The sequence below is a fragment of the Mandrillus leucophaeus genome, unplaced genomic scaffold (assembly GCF_000951045.1).
Source record: "Mandrillus leucophaeus isolate KB7577 unplaced genomic scaffold, Mleu.le_1.0 Scaffold53, whole genome shotgun sequence".
In the NCBI taxonomy this organism is placed as follows: Eukaryota; Metazoa; Chordata; class Mammalia; order Primates; family Cercopithecidae; genus Mandrillus; species Mandrillus leucophaeus.
In genome coordinates, this window is record NW_012105697.1 from 1,172,832 (window position 1) to 1,190,295 (window position 17,464).

A 17,464-nucleotide genomic window follows, 5' to 3' on the forward strand; every position below is an offset into this window, starting at 1 on the left:
GGTGGAAGCTGGGGCTTGGGACACTGGCATCCAGCCAAGTCTCTCTGGTCTTTCTACGAAGAGTATGTGGTGCATGCACACACACTCACGTGTGCGCACACATGCTCACACACACTCATGCATGCAGACTCACATATGCTCACACACGCATGCATGCAGACACACTCATGCTCACACGTGCACACACATGCATACATGCTCACACACTCATGCATGCAGACTCACACATGTTCACATACGCATGCATGCACTAACAGACACATACGCATGCACACACATGCATACATGGTCACACACACTCATGCATGCAGACTCACACGTGCTCACACACGCATGCATGCACTAACAGACACACTCATACACACACGTGCACACACATGCATACATGCTCACACACTCATGCGTGCACACGCACACACACATGCTCACACACATGCATGCACTAACAGACACGTGCTCTCACACACACACTCATGTGTGCACACTCATGTGTGCACACTCATGCACACACAGCCGCTCGCAGGTCTGCTCCCGCCCACCCCTAGCTCTTCAGTTCAAGTCAGGGGCCCACTGCTCCCTGCACCTGCATGTTTCATCCCCGTTTCTCCCTGGCCATGCCTCCCACATCCCATCTGGGTGCTGGCACCTAACACTACCCAACGAACACTTGTGGGAGGAAGAAGTGAGGGGTAGGCCTCTGGAGAGGGTGCGCCCACAGGGGATGGGCCCAGAAGGAGGGGATCAGGGAGTCCCAGCTCACATGTTTCACAACAGGGTTTTGGACGGGCGTCTCAGGGTTGCTGTCAGGAGGTGGCCCCAAGCTCAGCATGGTGCTCACGCATCCCTCCACTTGGGCATGCAGGAAGTTGTTGAAGACATAGTGGAAGAAGAGGTCCTATGGGAGGACACAGGGCTGGTACCAGAGAGGCCCTGCCCCAGCCCCTAAGCCCCCAGCCCCCGAGCCCCCAGCCCAGTCCAGTCCCGCACCAGCATGGTGTTGGGCACGTCCAGTGCCAGGAGCTCCTGCGTCAGGGCTGCATCATTGGCGCTCAGGGCGCTGGCCAGGAGCTTGACCACGTGCAGCCGCGTGTTGCCCAGAGGCGGAGCCAGCATGCCCCACGTCATCTGTAGCGGCTCCAGCTGCAGATACAGGGAGCCCTGGTTCCCAAGGGCTGCGCTTCCTGCTTCCCCCGCCTCCCCAAGGACCACAACCCCTGCCCCTGACCTTGGGAGGCTCCAGCAGGAGCTGGTGGAAGCAGCTGAGCCGCGGGCGCAGGGCGTGCAAGGCGCCCACACTGGACACAGTGCTTTCCAGGGCTCCCTGGGCCAGGAGCTCCAGCTGCCCATCCACACTGCTGAAGAAGTTGTTCACAGTCATGGACTCGGACCTGCAGCAGGGCAGGGTCAAAGGCAGAGTGAGCCTAGACGGCCTGCGTGCCCACACGACAGCAGGCGCAAGGACCGAGTCTGCAGGGTGTGGAGGAAGACGAGGAGCCACATGCCCCCAGCGCCGCTCTCTTCTGAGGCCCTTCAGACTACACCTGGCTGGGGTGGGGTGGGGTGGGGAGCTCGCCAGGTGGCAGCATTGGCAGTCCACTGTGGGGGCACCGGTGAGGGATGAGGGCGGGAAGGCACACCCAACAAGCTAGAGGCCTTTATGGTAAGGCAGGGGCACAGGGGCCTGAGGTCCCTCCCAACACAAGCTGCAGCAGTGGCCTCAGCCTCAGCGCCCTCATTTGTCAAACAAGACAGGAAGATTCCTCCCTTGGGCCCATACTGTCCACCGCACAGGGAGCACAAGCGGCCACCAGAGCAAGGCGCCACTTGGAGGCGGCAGTTTCACTTGGTGGACACCGAGACCCGCCTCTGAGGGGCCAGAGAGCCCCAGGGGATGGGCAGCATGCATGGTCTGCGGCCCATATCCCTCACCTCGGCCTCCTGGGCTCCAGCAGGGTCAGCAGCACCTGGATCCCACTGACGATGACAGACTGGCTCTGCTCCACCTCGAACATGTTGCTTAAGAGCTGCTCAATTGTCTCCTGCCTATGGGGGTGGGGGTGGGGGTCAGGGTGAGGGGCCAGGGGCCCAGGGCATCCCCAAGTCAGCTCCCCCCAGCCTTAGCTTCGCCCGCACACCCACTTCTCCAGGGTGGCCAGCAGCTGGTCAGGCTCCGGGCTGTCCTGGACTTGGATCATCTGCTCCCGGCTCAGGCGGACGATGTCACACAGGGACTGGGACGCGTTGGAATGTTGCTGGGGTGGGGAGAGACAGGTGAGGATCCTGGTTGGGCCACCGGGCCCTCTGCAGCCTGCTGCTGGAAGCCCCTCCCCCGAGCTGACCATCCAGGAAAAAACGGTCACCCAGACACAGGGACACGAGTTAAGAAGAAGGGGGCACAGAAGCACCAATTGCTAGAGGGAAAATGGTGGAGAGAACAGGAACCCAGGAAGGCTCCCCAGGACAGGAGGCATCCACAGAAGGCCCGCGAGCTCGCACACAGGGCCGGCAGCACTGCCCGCAACAACCCAGACAGCTTCGACTGACGAGTGGGTATGCCCAACCTGGTCTGTCCGCACAGGGGAGGGCTAATCAGCCAAAAAAAGGAGTGTAACTGATCCACGCAACCACGTGAATGAGCCACAAAGACAGTGAAACTGATCCACACAACCACGTGAATGAGCACAAAAACAGTGAAACTGATCCACGCAACCACGTGAATGAGCCACAAAAACAGTGAAACTGATCCACGCAACCACATGAATGAGCCACAAAACATCATGCTAGTGAAAGAAACCAGACACAGACCACATGGTGTATGATCCCATTTTATGAAATGTCCAAAGACAAATCCAGAGACAGAATAGTCTGATGGTTGCCAGGGGCTGAGAAGAGAAAGGGAAAAATTGGGAGGGGGTGCTAATGAATACAGGGTATCTTTTTTTTCTTTTTTCTGGAGAAAAGGTCTCAGCTGGGTGTGACAGCACATGTCTATAATCCCAGCACTTTGAAAGGCCGAGGTGGGAGCATCACTTGAGCCCAGGAGTTTGAGACCAGCCTGGGCAACATGGCAAAAACTCCATCTCTACAAGTACAAAATAATTAGCCAGGAATGCTGGTACGCGCCTGTAGTTCCAGTCACTCATGTGGCGGAGGCAGGAGGATCGCTTGAGCCCAGGGGGTCAAGGCTGCAGTGAGACAAGACCACACCACTGCACTCCAGCCTGGGATCACACCACTGCACTCCAGCCTGGGATCACACAACTGCACTCCAGCCTGGGCAACGGAGCAAGACCCTGTCTAAAAAAAAAAAAAGATACGGCCTCTACATCACCCCAGGCTGGAGTACAGTGGTATCATCGTAGCTCACTGCAGCCTTGAACTCCTGGGCCCAACAGATCCTCCTGCCTCAGACTCTTGAGGAGCTAGGACTACAGGTGTGCACCACCAATGCCAGCTAAGTTTCAAATTTTTTGTAGAGACAAGGTCTTGCTATGTTGCCCAGGCTAGTCTCAAACTCCTGGGCTCAAGCGATCCTCCAGCCTCACCTGCCAAAACGCTGGGATTACAGGCAGGACTTGTTTTTTGGAGTGATAAAAAATAATCTAAATTCAACAAGATGATAAACAACGCTGTGAATACACTAAAAGCACTGAACTGTAAGCTTCAGTGGGTGAGTCGTATGCTGTGTAATTTATATCTCAGTAAAGCTGCTACAGAAGAGAAAAGCATAAGCAGAGCTGAGCCTAACCCAACGGGCAGCCGCCAGGGCTTGGCTGTGTTGCTCCTGGGCCATGCCTCAGGGCCCTCACAGGGACAGGCCCCAGCCTGGGTGAGCCCAGAGCCATATCTCTGCTCTGCAAGCCTGTACGCCTCTCAGAGGCAGCAGCTGGCATGGGGAGGGACACGTTGCTCCCAGGGGCCTCGGATGTCGGAAGCTCTTGACAAACACCTACTCTACACTAGGCCCTGTGCTGGGCACCAGGACAGAGATGGAGACGTAAGCTGGAGAAACACATGGATGTGGGGCCCCCCCCAGAACTAAACGGGAGGATGTGAGGGTCCTTGAAAGCAAGGCTGCTGGATGGACCCTTAGGACATGGAGGGGTTCAATCAGGCAGGAGACAGGGAAAAAGCTGCCAGGCCCAGCAACAGCACAGGTCAGGGTGGGCAGGGAAGGATGTGGGGCCAGGGCTGGGACAGGTGATGAGGAGGGCCCCTCCCTACAAGGCATTATGTGCCAAGTTCCTGGGTCATGCAAAAAACCTTTCTAGCACTTTCGGAGGCCAAGGTGGGAGAATCATTTGAGTCAAGTTTCCTTCCTTTTCTCAAAGGGCATGGATATACCTCGTTCTCAAGGCTCTCTTTTCTCACCAATTTCTTTTTTTCCTTTTTTGAGACAGGGTCTGTCACCCAGGCTGGAGTGCAGTGGTGTGATCATGACTCACTGTAGCCTTGACCTCCCAGCTCAAGCAATCCTCCTACCTGAGCTTCCCAAGGAGCGGGGACTCCAGGTGTGCACCACCACACTCAACACACGTAAGTTTTTATGTAGAAATGGGTGTTACTATGTTGCCCAAGCTGGTCTCAAACTCATGGGCTCAAGAATCCTCCCACTTCGCCCTCCCAAAGTGCTGGAACTACAGGCTCGAGCCACCGCGTCCAGCCCCAATTCCTCTTTTAAAAGCGGGGAGCTGGGCATGGGGAACGGACTCTAAGGGGAAGCTGCAGGGGCACTGGCAGCACTCACATTCTCATCCTTCGACGGGTGGATCTGCTCAATCAGCCGCTGGACGATCTTCTCCTCGTTGAGCCACTGAGGGTGAGAAGGCGGGGGCTGCATCACCATCCACCGTGTCCAGCCCCCTACCCCCAGAGGAGCCGGCCCTGCTCACATTGACAACGTCCTGCCTCAGCTGGGGCCGCTCCACACAGGTAAGCAGGCGCAGCAGCAGGTCCATGATGGCCGAGGTGCCGATGTGCTGCAGCAGCAGGTCCACGAAGTCATCCTTCTTCCGCAGAAAGGACACAAGCTGGGGGCGCATGGGCTGCGTCATGCACAGGGCCTGGCCCAGCCCCCACCCCCAACCCCACGGTGGCATCAGGGTGGGGGCCAGGGCACCTGGTCCGTCTTGCGGTTGATGAGGATGCCCATGACCTTGCTGAAGAAGCTGGCCAGCAGCGGATTGAGGCTGCCGGTGCTCTGCAGGAAGCCGTAGAGCCGGTTCAGGAGGGACTCATCAGCACCCAGGGCGTCATTGATCTGCGGTACGTCTGAGGTCAGAATCTCGCAGGCCACACTGGGGTACCTGGGAGGCAAGCACAGGGGGGTGGAGGCTCAGGTTGGGGTAGGGGGCAAGGCTCTACCCTCTTCTCTGTACCGGGCACTGGGTTCCTGGGGCCGCAGAGACCCCATCCCGGAAGGGGAAAGGGCATGACAAGGCAGAGGACAGGGCTGACGCAGAAATAAGGGCCCACACCAGGCCTCCCCTACCCTGCTAACACCCAGCCGTCCCATCCTAGGCTCCTCACCACCCCCAAGACAAGCCTGGTCCTGAAGCTCCTGTGCTTCCCAATCCCCCAACAGCTAACGCTCATCCCTTCTGACTCTTCAAGCGGCTTCACTTGCGGCCCCGTACACTGCCCCAGTTCCGCTGACTCCTGGAACCTTGCTCAACTTCCAGCCCCACCTCCTGCCTCCCTTCTCCAAACTCTCACACAGTGCCTGACAGCTCCAAGACAAGAGCCACCTCAGCAGCATGCCATTCAAGGCCCTCAGGGACCACAATCTGCTCTAGGACTGTGGGGAGGTGCCCCTTGGGAGGCCAAAGCAGGCATATCACTTGAGGTCAGGAGTTTGAGACCAGCCTGGGCAACATGGCGAAACCCTGTCTCTACTAAAAATACAAAAATTAGCCAGGTATGGTGACTTATAGTCCCAGCTACTGAGGAGGGTGAGGCAGGAGAATCACTTGAATCCGGGAGGCAGAGGTTGCAGTGAGCCAATCATGCCACTGCACTCCAACCTGGTGACAGAGTGAGTCTCCAAAAACAAAAAAAAAGTGTCTTTTGAGTATCACTTGGATTAAAAAATAAGTAATCTTTTTTTTTTTTTTTTTTTTGAGATGGAGTCTCACTCTGTCACCCAGGCTGGAGTGCAGTGGCCGGATCTCAGCTCACTGCAGGCTCCGCCTCCCGGGTTTACGCCATTCTCCTGCCTCAGCCTCCCGAGTAGCTGGGACTATAGGCGCCCGCCACCTCGCCTGGCTAGTTTTTTGTATTTTTTTAGTAGAGATGGGGTTTCACCGTGTTAGCCAGGATGGTCTCTATCTCCTGACCTCATGATTCGCCCGTCTCGGCCTCCCAAAGTGCTGGGATTACAGGCTTGAGCCACCGCGCCCGGCCAAAAAATAAGTAATCTTAAAGTGTCTTCAATAGCAGACAAATGTTTCCCAAACACACAAAAAATTTTTTTAATAAAAAATAAATAAAATAAAAAGTGTCGAATAAAGAGAAAAACCAGCCAGGCATGTTGTCACACACTTGTGGTCCCAGCTACTCAGGAGATTGAGGCGGGAGGATCGCTTGGGCCCATGACTTTGTGGCTCCTGTGACTATGCCACTGCCTTCCTTGCTCTGCACCCAGTGAGCTGTGAGGCCTTGTGCAGGGGCCTGGCTGCTCCCTGCCTCGCTTTCCTGATCCCCAAACTGGAGTTTACTGATACTGACGCATTTCAGGGTAGCTGTGAGGCTTGCGTAGTGAAGGTATGTGTGATGCTGATAGGGACGAGCTGGCCAGGAGCTAGGGAACTCACTTGTAGCGAAGCCGCTCCTCACCGCTAGCGGGCGGCTCCTGGGTGACCCAGGCCACCATGGCCTGCAGGTGGGGTGGCTGCAGCAGGAAGTCCAGCAGCTTGCGGTTGACCACCTTGCACTCCTGCAGCACGTCTTCCTCGTCCAGCAGCTCCGGCAGGCTCAGGTCCTCCCGCTCCAGCAGCGTGTCCAGGTGTGAGCTTGTGTGCAGGTCAAACTTCCAAAACATGGCGCCCTACAGGCATGGACACAACCAGCGCTGCGTCAGACGCCCCAGGGGAGTCCCTGCTGGACGAGGGGCTGACCACAGGGGCTGAGTGCCCACCTTGGGCACAGCCTCTCCCCAAGACCCAGCCCTCTCCCTCACACTGAGCCCAGCCCCACCCTGGGACTGCCCGCAGGCTCAGTGCCTCCATCACTCATGCTTAATAAGGCTCCCACTGAGTACCAGGCTCCTACAGCTGCCCTCGAAGCCCACCCCTCTTCCCCACCTCCAGCCTCCAGGCTACCTCGCCTGAGGTCCGGGGGGTCACTTCACACCCGAGGCCTCAGGCCTGGTGAAGTCCCCAGTGTGGACTGTGTGCAGGGCATGCGAGTAGAGGCTGGACACTGTGCACTGAGAGGCCTCAGGCCCTGTCTCCCCATGAGGGTCTGGGTCCACTATCCCTACTTTTGGGTGGGACACTGCAGGGGCGGGGCCTGAACCTCTGTCTTCAAATTTGCTTCAACCTGTATTTGTTCAACAAACTCAAACGCCCGATGACTTTCAGCACACGGCTGCTGCTTGGCCCAGCAAATCACCCGAGGCTGCGTGGGAGGCATGGGGCGGTGGCAGGAGGAAGAGAGGAAGTCTGTGCGTCTCCAGGCTGTGGCCGTTGCCTGGACACCACTCACACACAAACACACCCCAACCATCCTCTCACCCAGCACCTGGGCTGGAACGAGGAAGAGGAAAAGTTGGAAGGGAGGGGCTCCCAGAACAGTCACTGACCAGGACCTGAAGGAACCCAGGGTGGGAGAGACAGATTCTGCAGAGGAAGAGCAAAGCCAGCAACACCCAGCCCTGACCCTGTCCCCATCTGGAGCTGGCTCCCGCCCTCTGGAGGACAGCGTCTGGTTCCTCGGCCTGGTTCCAGCCCCTAAACACTCCTGCACAGGAACTCACTGGCAATAAGGACACATACACAGAGCATTAACAAGATGCCAGGCAACCCCATTCTGAGCCCCTGCCCTGTACTATGTCACTGCTCCGCAGGGCCCTACAAAGCCTCCACACAGACCGTCCACTGCAGAGCTCACCTGCGACGTGTGCTCTCGGCACCTGGTGACAATGGTCCTGGCTCTGCATGTGTGCTGTACACACGATGTCCAAGCCACCAGCAGCCCTCAAGCAAGCTGCCATCACCCCGCCACAGAGGACAAGGGGCAACCAAAGCCCGGTAAGTCAGGCAGCATCCTGGCATCTCAAAGGCCATCTGGTCCCAGCAGACAGCCTTTGTGGAGTTCTCATCAGTTAAGACACTGACCAGAGCTCAGGCTCGTCACCGGCCTCCTGACAACCATATCACCAGCTAAGGCCACTGCTGCCCCCAACTCACCACAAAGCATGCTGGGAACAGAGCAGAGCCGGCACGGGAGGCCGGGGTGCCTCTCCCACAGCCCTGCACCGCCGTCACTCCCAGGCACAGATGTTAGTCCCTTTCCTTCAACGCCTTTCTGCAGCTTCTTCCAGTTCCGTCATTCCCTTAGCACAGGCCTCCACCATGTCCTCGAGCCCCTCTGACCTGTCACCGCCAGGCCTGACTCAGTCCCAGACCCCAGGGAAGAGACAGGGAGACATGGAGCACCAGGCCCAGGGAAGAGACTTCATCCAAGCTTAGGCGAGCAGTCCAGGCTGACAACGGGCAGGACAGAGTCCCACACATGGCCTCAGGCAGGTCAAACGCCACCTGGGCCTCCTTTCCTCTCCTTCCCGCCTAACTGGAAGCCAGGCCAGCCTGGGGCCAGGATCTCCTCGCTCATCCACCCTGACCACCCTAAGGCTGGGCTCAGCTCGGGAGGCTGCAGTCCAGACCTCGCTCCCAGGCTGCCGGTCTGCCTCGGTGACTCCAGGCTGGCAACAACCTTGATATGACACTATAGGTCCCTAAACCTGGCCAATGACATTTGAGAGTGGAGCAGAGGGAAGAGCTCTGTGACCAATGACAGTCATGGCGGCAGCGGGAGGACTGGGGGAGACAGCAGCAGCCTCCAGGCATTTGAACCCCTGCTCCTCTGGGGGGTCTGCCAGGTCCCAGTCCGCAGCACCCAGTGACTCACCCCTTACCCCTCACCAGTCCACTTTTCCCAATAATCCTTTTTCTTTGAGACGGAGTCTCACTCTGTCGCCCAGGCTGGAGTGCAGTGGCACAATCTAGGTTCACCGCAACCTTCGCCTCCCGGGTTCAGGCGATTCTCCCGCCTCCGCCTCCCCAATAGCTGTACTACATGCATCCGCCACCACGCCCGGCTAATTTTTGTATTTTAGTAGAAATGGGGTTTCACCATGTTGGCCAGGTTGGTTTCGAACTCCTAACCGTGGGTGATCCGCCCACCTGGGCCTCCCAAAGTGTTGGGATTACAGGCGTAAGCCACCACGCCCAGACTCCCAATATTCCTTCTAAGGTCGGGCGCAGTGGCTCACACCTATAATCCCAGAACTTTGGGAAGCCCCGGCGGGCAGATCACCCGAGGTCAGGAGTTTGACACTCGCTGTGCCTGAGGGACTAGCCCTGGCCACAGTGACCCCGACTCTCATCTCAGGGAGGAACCTGTCATTTCCAGGCCCACCCTGGAGAGACCTGTCTGGATGGTAAGCTCCCTGTCCGCCTTGTCCCAGCTCCTAGTGCTTACTCAACAGACACCCCTGGATTCAGGGTGGAGGGCTGTGGTCCTCAGGTCCCTCCCAGACCAGCTGTGACAGCACAGCTCGGCCAGAGACCTGAGTTCTCCTCCACCCAGGCACCACCAGAAATCTACGGACTTCTCAGGCCTCCCACCCCGACCCAGGCACCACTGACCTCCCCAAACATAACCATTCCACCCCTTCTGCCTGCATGACCACCAGGTGACAGCAGGCCCCTCACACTCGACCGCAGGTGCCCCCTGCTCATCCCCCTCCCCACAGCCATGCAGAGCTTGCTGACGGGAAAATCAGACTCGCCCTCTCGTCAGGTCAGCGCCTGGGACTCTCAATGGCCTCCCACTTCCTACTTGCCCTGGCCACGCTGGCCTTCTGTTTCCAGAACACACTAAGCTTGGGTCTACCTCAGCGACTCTGTCTTCTTTTTGTCTCATTTCTTCTCATCTTCAGATCTCTTACCAAGCATTCACCTCACAGAAGGGCCTTCCCTGGCCTGCCTGGCTCAAGCAGCGAGCCCCGCCTTTGTCACCACTGTCTCCGTCTCCCTGAGCTGTGCACTCTGACCTGCCGCCTGGAAGCATCTCTATGACACAGCAATGAAGCGCTGGAGGTGCACACTCGTGGCTCTACAAGGCTTCCTCTAGAACCTTCCTCCTAGGTTACCATGGGCACCTGAGGGCGGCACCTAGCACGGAACCTGGCCCTGGCAATAAATGCTCAGAAATATTAGCTGAAAAGCAAACCTCATTTTCACAAGGCCCTAGCTCCTCCCAGGCAAGGAGGCTGCCGCACCTCTCATGGCGTGGACAAAGTGAAATCACTCCCACCCTGGCCCCTCCCAGCCACTCCTACAGGGTGCCTGAATCAGGAGGTGGGGGAAAGTGCAAGACCGCCCTGGGCAGGCTGGGGAGGCTGGGGCTGGCCCTCAGGGCCGACCCAGGCAGGCAATGGGTGTGTATTTTCCCCTGTGTCGAGAGTGACGAAGGCACCACCACCTCACAAGGAAATATAACTATGTCCTTTCCTTGCTCTGAGAACCTCTGTGTGCACAGCGGTAACTCCTCACCGCCACTTCTACCCAGATGCTAGACCTCCTCGAGGGACCATCCCCTACTTCCCATCCCACTTGACAAGGAACGCGATGGGCCGACCACCGAGTGTCCATGTCACAGAGGAGAAAACTCAGGCTCAGCAAAGGTGACTCACCAGCGTGCTGACGGCAGCGGGGGCATGGATTTCCTGATCTGGGTGTACCTGGGACCAGAATAATCTCAAGGGGCAACCGCCACATTCAGCATGACTCTGCCAATTTCCGGCCTAAGGCTGTGGCGAGCGAAGCACCGAGACGTGGCAAGCACACACACAGAGGCTCTTTCTCCGTGGGAGACCAGGCGGGCCGAAAGGCTGACCGCGCCACGCCAGCAAAGCCAGTCCCAAGGAACCACCCGCCACAGACTTCCACCTATGTGAAGCGTCCAGAACAGGCAAATCCATAGAGACAGAAAGGAGATTATAGGCTTTCAGGAGCTGGAGCGGATTGGGGGAAGTTCCTGAAAGGAAAGGGTGATTTAAAAAGTTCCAAAATCAATTATGGTGATGTTTCCACAATGTTGTGAATATACTAAGAACCACTGAATTGTATACTTTATTTATTATTGTTTTTCTTGAGACAGAGTCTCGCTCTGTTGCCCAGGATAGAGTGCAATGGCGCCATCTGGGCTCACTGTAACCTCCAGTTCCCGGGTTCAAGCAATTCTCCTGCCTCAGCCTCCCGAGTAGTGGGGACTACAAGTGCGCAACACGGTGCTCGGCTAATTTTTTTTTGGGACAGAGTCTCACGCTGTCACCAAGGCTGGAGTGTAGTGGCGCAATCTCGGCTCACTGCAACCTCCACTTCCCGGGTTCAAGCAATTCTCCTGCCTCAGCCTCCTGAGTACCTGGGATTACAGGTATGCGCCACCACGCACAGCTAATATTTTTTTTGTATTTTTTTTTTTTTTTTAGTAAAGATGGGGTTTCACCATGTTGGCCAGGCTGGTCTTGAATGCCTGACCTCAAGTGATCCGCCTGCCTCAGCCTCCCAAAGTGCTAGGCTTATAGGTGTGAGCCACCACTCCTGGCTGTGCACTCTAAATGGATGAACTGTATGGAATACCTCAATAAAAACTGTTGCAAAAAAAAAAAAAAAACCTGCCTCAGGCCATCGGCCATGGCAGGGCCAGAGCCCGGGCCAGGCTCAGGCCTTGTACTATGCCCCAGCGTCCTCAGAGCTGACGAGATGCCGGCCAGCCTGGCAGAGCTGAAGCTGCCAAGGCTCCGCCCTGGGGCACTCACCCAGGTTACCCCTTCCCCATCCCTCACCACCAACAGCCCTAAGCTAGGTGAGCCCCTCCACCATGGGGGCAGGATAGGAGCAGCACCAAGCCCACATCTGTAGAAAATCCATGGACCCGCACTTGCAGACACTTGTCTCAGCTCCACAGCAAGACCAAGTGAAGAATTCTTATTATTCCGACAGTTTCATGTTGAAAAGGGGCCCAGAGTGGCAGAGCCACATGGCTAGCAAGGGGCTTCCAGTATGCCCCAGTCTCTAAACAAGAGGCAGAAATTCTCATACTGAGGCCCACTGTTTACTTCCAAGATACCTGATTAAAGGGCACAGGCCATAGCCCTCGGCCCCCAAACCCCCTACCCCTGCTACAGACTAACCCTCTGCTTCGGGGATGGTTAAGCATCAGGCTTCCCCTCCAAACCCTGCTCCCCAGAGAACTGGGGCAGGGGCTGCCAGAACGAGACAGGAGGGTGCTTGCTGGTGCGTGGCATCCAAGAACCTTGGCCCCGAGAACCCAGACAGTCCTTTGAACTCTCCCCCTCAAGTGGCTCCTCTGAAAACCAGAGTAGACTGAAAGGCTCAAACGCAATCGGGTGGTCGACACTACAAACTTCAATTCTCAGGCTCTAAACAGAATGAAGATGCAAATACGGAAGAACAGAAAAAAGGAGAAAAAAAAAAACTTTCTTCCACCACAAACTCTGAATGCACTATGGCCTGAAGCCCTCTCAGTCCCCTCTCCCAACTTAATGAAGCCTGCTAGAACCCCTGGGAATGGGGCAGGAGAGGTGGGTTTCACGCTCACTCTCTAACTAGGTGAACCTGGGCAGACACTTGACTTCTCTGAGTCTCATTTCCTCATCCGTGAAAACGAGACACAGCCCACCAGGGCGGGCTGCTGTGGAAAGGCACAGAGCTAAAGCAGGTGGCCCTGACACAGCAGGAGCTTGGCAGGTGCAAGTCCCTTTCGGTCCAACCCTGAGGCCACGTCCAGACGCTTCCTGGCAGGACAGGTAGGGACCGTCACTACCCCAAAGGTGATGGTGCTAAACACAGAGGAGCAGGAGACAGACTCTACCCATTTGCCTAAGTGACTCAAGCACTTTTTCTCAGACCATTCGGATACTACTGCAGGCGCCGTGCACCCCGCCACCCCCATTCTTTGCAACTTTTAGCAACTTCAAGAAAGCGGAAGTGACTACCACTAGTTTTTAGCTACCGTTTGAAAACCAAGAGTCTGGCTGCAAACGGAAGAAGGGGAAATTGTAAATGAGAAAGGAAGCCATTAAAAACGAAAACTACCTCTGCCGTTCTCCCTCCACCAGCTCTGCACTATTGCCTCTGGTTTCTTATTTTGCTGTGGTGTTCTAGGGCATTCAACACCAGCCACCCCTCAAGGGCCTAACAGCCCCTTCCTTCCCCTGCTTGGACAGGCACTAACGGCGGCTCCCACAAAGCCATCCCCACTGCTGCAGGCATCCGTCCAAACACAGCTCTGCCGCCAGGGGACTGACGGGCCCACGCTTCATCTGTCACCCCTCCTCAACCCGCGCTGACCCATGAGCACCCAGAAATGGAGGCCAGGGCACAAAGGCCCCGGGGGCCTCCAGAGACAGCCGCCTGAGCTGCCCCCATGCTCAGCGGAAGCTCCAACGCCTGGCCCCCTGGCCAGTACCCCAGGAAGAGAAAGCGCCTGCTACCAGCAGCAGGTTGGCCAGCACCCAGCTCCTTAAAGGGCCCAGAGTCCCAAGGACAGCAAGACCATCTCCCTCTAATATCTCCCAAGCCTCCGTCAGCTCTCAGCCAAATCTGAAAGGGGTTTGGGAACACCCAATTCCAGGGACGCAGAGACAGTAATGGCCACCCCACCATCTCTGAGCAGGACCTACGGGGTGTGCCAGCTGCAGAACCCAGCACCACCCACTCAGCAAGCAGGAATCAGGGACACCAATTTGGTAGAAGGGGACCTGTCCAAGACCCAACAAGATGATGAGCGAGGGCTTTCCTGTGGCTTGGGAAAGCCTTGGGCAGGGTCCCCACTTAAAGAGGACCCTCAGTGGCTCCCCCTCTGGCCCCAGAAGCACACCCTGCCAAGGGAGCTGGTAGCCCTGGTCCAACCCCAGGGAATGGAATAACTGGGAAACAGAAGAGTCTAGAAACACTGGCCAAGGACTGGGATGGGGACTTGAACGCCCACATTCAGATCGTCTCCTGAACTGGCCACAGGTTTAAAGGAAAAAAAAGGAAAAGATCAACAAACAGATTTTGAAATAGCTCTTTGGAAAAACAGAATGGGGCAGAGTTAGCGTTACACTGTGATCCGAAGTCAGAAAAGCGTGCATTCCCATTTTACCTCCCCAAACTGAAATCTCTGAGGCCCAGACCAAGGATCTCACCCCACCGAGCCCCAGTTTCCTTACCAGGGAAATACCTCACAGATGGGGCTACTGTAAGGCAGCACCCTGTGGAGAAAGACCCACAAAACTGGCGTGCAAAGGAAAAACCACAGTTTGGCATGGAAAGGCGGGTGAGCCCCACCAAGCCGGGTGCCGAGTGATTCCTACTCTGGGAAGGCCCCTCACTCTCACCAAAGCTCCCAGGCTTCTCTCACCTCATCTCTTGCTATCTCCTGCGTGGGTGCCACACCTGACTGCCCTTGGCCCGGACTGGGCTGCTCCCTCCTCCTTCCCTGAGCTCTTCGAGCCTGACTAGCTCTTCCTGGGTCCTTCAGGCCCCCACACAGACACCACTTCCTCCAGGGAGCCTCCCCACTGCATCTGTGTTGGGGCCTGCTCCACACTGCTTCCACAGCATGCCACAGTCACCCTAGGACAGCACGTGAGCCTCGGCTCTGTGACAGGATGTACCTGTTCAGTCATCTGCCTCCCCCTGAAACATGCTGACTTCCCAGGATCTAGCGTAAGGCCAGGCCCAACTAAAGCTACTTGTTGAATTAATGAGAACTGAAGCCGGAGAAAGGTGTTCTGTTAAGATCACTGGGCCACATCCCAGAAAAAAAAAAATGGGGAGGGGTACCAGACAAGCAGGTTCTCCTCGAATGGAAAGAAACAGTAGATTAACCAACAAAAGCTAACGGCCACAAAGATGGTGGCAACTCGCAATACACAACTCACCAACACACAGCTCAGGAGTCACAACAGAGCAAATGAGCCACAACGACACACAGCACCCCAGCAGTGGAGCAAAGCTCTCCTCCTCTGCGCTGCCCACATCTGGGCTGGACAGTTCTTTTTGGTGCTGGGACTGCCCGTGCATTGGAGGACACTTAGCAACATCCCTGGCCTCCACCTCCACTCACCAGATACTGGCAGCACTCCCCCCAGTTGGAACAACCAAAAACATCTCCAGATATCGCCAACTGTCCCCAGCTGAGAACCACTGCAACAGACACTCCCAAATCAAATAACAATCGAAAGAACGGCCAGATATGGTGTCCCACACCTATAATCCCAGCTCTCTGGGAGGCTAGGCAGGGGGACTGCTTGAGCTCACGAGTTTGAAATCAGCCTGGGCACCATGGCAGGGCACCATAGCAAGACCCAGTCTTTACAAAAAATACAAACATTAGCCGGGCGTGTACAAAAAAATACAAAAATTGAGCAAGCATTGCAGCACGTGCCTGTAGTCCCAGCTACTCAGGAGGCTGAGGCGGGAAGATCACTTGAGTCCAGCAGTTCAAGGCTGCAGTGAGCAATGATTAGACCACTGCACTCCAGGTTGGGCAATGGAGCAAAACTCAGTCTCAAAATCATCACCATCATCCAAAGAGCTACTGATTGCAGAGCACAATGTACCTTGCATTCTGCCCCAGGCTTCTACAAACCTTGCACTTAATCCCTAGAGCTACCCTCTGAGGAGAGCAGTCTGCTATCCCCACTTACAGATGAAGAACAACTTGTCCAAGGTCTCACCACTTGGAAAAGCAGAAGCCAGACTCGGCCTAGGTCTGTCTGACAAAAGGTCCTCTAACAATTAGCTGGACTGCCTTCTCATGATCCCAATCCCAGAACTAGAGTTAGGTGGTCTCATGTAACTTATGCAAAATGATACATGTTGGGCAAACGTTAAAAAAAAAAAAAAAAAAAAAAGCATAACATTTTAAACAGCACAAGCAGCTCCAACAGCCGTTCCACCACTAGTAAGCACACGTGGCCGGGTGCCGTGAGCATTTCCACGTGTGTTGTGCATGGATGTAAACCAAGTCCTCATCACGGGTTACTCAGGCAATCTCCAGTCCTTGCTGCATTTGCAGGGCACGGTGATGGTTAGATCCTCGCCCCTGGGCTGGATGAAATCCCACTGCAGTTTCTCTACAACTGTGAACCCAGTACGCAGCTGCCTTTACTGAAACATCTTGCTTTTCAGGCGGATGTTTATGGTCATGTCTGTGTGTACAAAGAGCGAGCAAGAAAGACCCCAACCAGAGGTCCCATTCAAGGCCCGGACAAGCACCCCGGGCCGAGCTACTCTGCCCCTCACCCTCCCAACACATCTCCACTCAGGACTCCGACCTTCCTTCCTTGACATATCTGCACGTGCTGCTCCTTCCCCCCCGGAAGGCCCTTCTTCCCACTCTCCATCTGTCACCTCCTACTCATCCTTCCTAGACAGAAAAAGCCATCCAGCCAGCCAGTCTCACCAGTGCCTTGCGCTCTGTGGCCCCCTGCAGCTCCCTAAGTTACCTCCATCACAACACACAGGAATTGTGACTGTCCGGTTCTGCCTTTGTCCCCCCCCCCCTCCAGGGACCGGCCCCACCTCCAGGGCAGGGCCTAGGACTGATGACCCCTCCTCGGAGCCCAGCGCCAGGCGCCCTGCCTGCCCTCAGCAGGCTTCATCTCACTGAAGCAGGCCGGAGTGGTGGCTGCTCCCAGGTCCCTCGCACAAGAAACCGGAGGCGGGAGAGGGTCGGTCAAGGTGAAGACAAGCCCCGCTCCCCCAGTCCTGAGCTCCGGGGTGACAGGCAACGGATCTAAGGAGGCTGCGCCGCGGAAGAGGCGGCGGGGCAGAGACTGGGGCGAGAGAGACGGGTGTAAGCGGGCAAAGTCCAGGGTAACCAGGGGGAAGGACTCCTGGGGAGCCGGGGGACCGGCCAGAGAGGCAAGAGAGCGGAGCTGAGGCTCAGGGACTGGGGAGCGCAGCTGCAAAGAGAGCGGGTGGGAAAAGCCCGAGGGCAAGACACTGAGACGTGGGTGGCGGGGGAGCTGAGGAGAGATTAAGAGACTGGAGAGGGTCGAGGGAGAAGAAACGGGGGCCCGTGGAGAGGGAACCCGAAGGAAGGAGGATCCCAAGCAGAAAAGACCGGCGGGGGTCCGGAGAGGGCAAGACGTGGGGGGCCTGGTCCTGGAGAGGCAGGGTCGGGCGACACGGGCCGCTCACCTGCGAGGGGGGGCGGCGGC

The 17,464-nt window shown here is 56.7% G+C and overlaps 1 protein-coding gene across 1 annotated transcript in view; it reads right to left on the reverse strand.

Moving 5' to 3' along the window:
- PPP6R1 (protein phosphatase 6, regulatory subunit 1) overlaps positions 1-17,458 on the reverse strand; it is a 36,644-nt gene extending 19,186 nt beyond the window's left edge. Inside the window, exons 1-10 of the mRNA XM_011996953.1 lie at positions 17,445-17,458; positions 6,813-7,045; positions 5,120-5,306; positions 4,893-5,030; positions 4,748-4,813; positions 2,140-2,252; positions 1,930-2,043; positions 1,226-1,388; positions 988-1,140; positions 761-895 (exon numbers count right to left, since the gene is read on the reverse strand). Of these exons, the coding sequence (XP_011852343.1) occupies positions 761-895; positions 988-1,140; positions 1,226-1,388; positions 1,930-2,043; positions 2,140-2,252; positions 4,748-4,813; positions 4,893-5,030; positions 5,120-5,306; positions 6,813-7,039 (1,296 nt within the window). The 5' untranslated portion in view covers positions 7,040-7,045; positions 17,445-17,458. The remainder of the gene's footprint in view (positions 1-760; positions 896-987; positions 1,141-1,225; positions 1,389-1,929; positions 2,044-2,139; positions 2,253-4,747; positions 4,814-4,892; positions 5,031-5,119; positions 5,307-6,812; positions 7,046-17,444) is intronic.
- Positions 17,459-17,464: the final 6 nt, after the last annotated feature.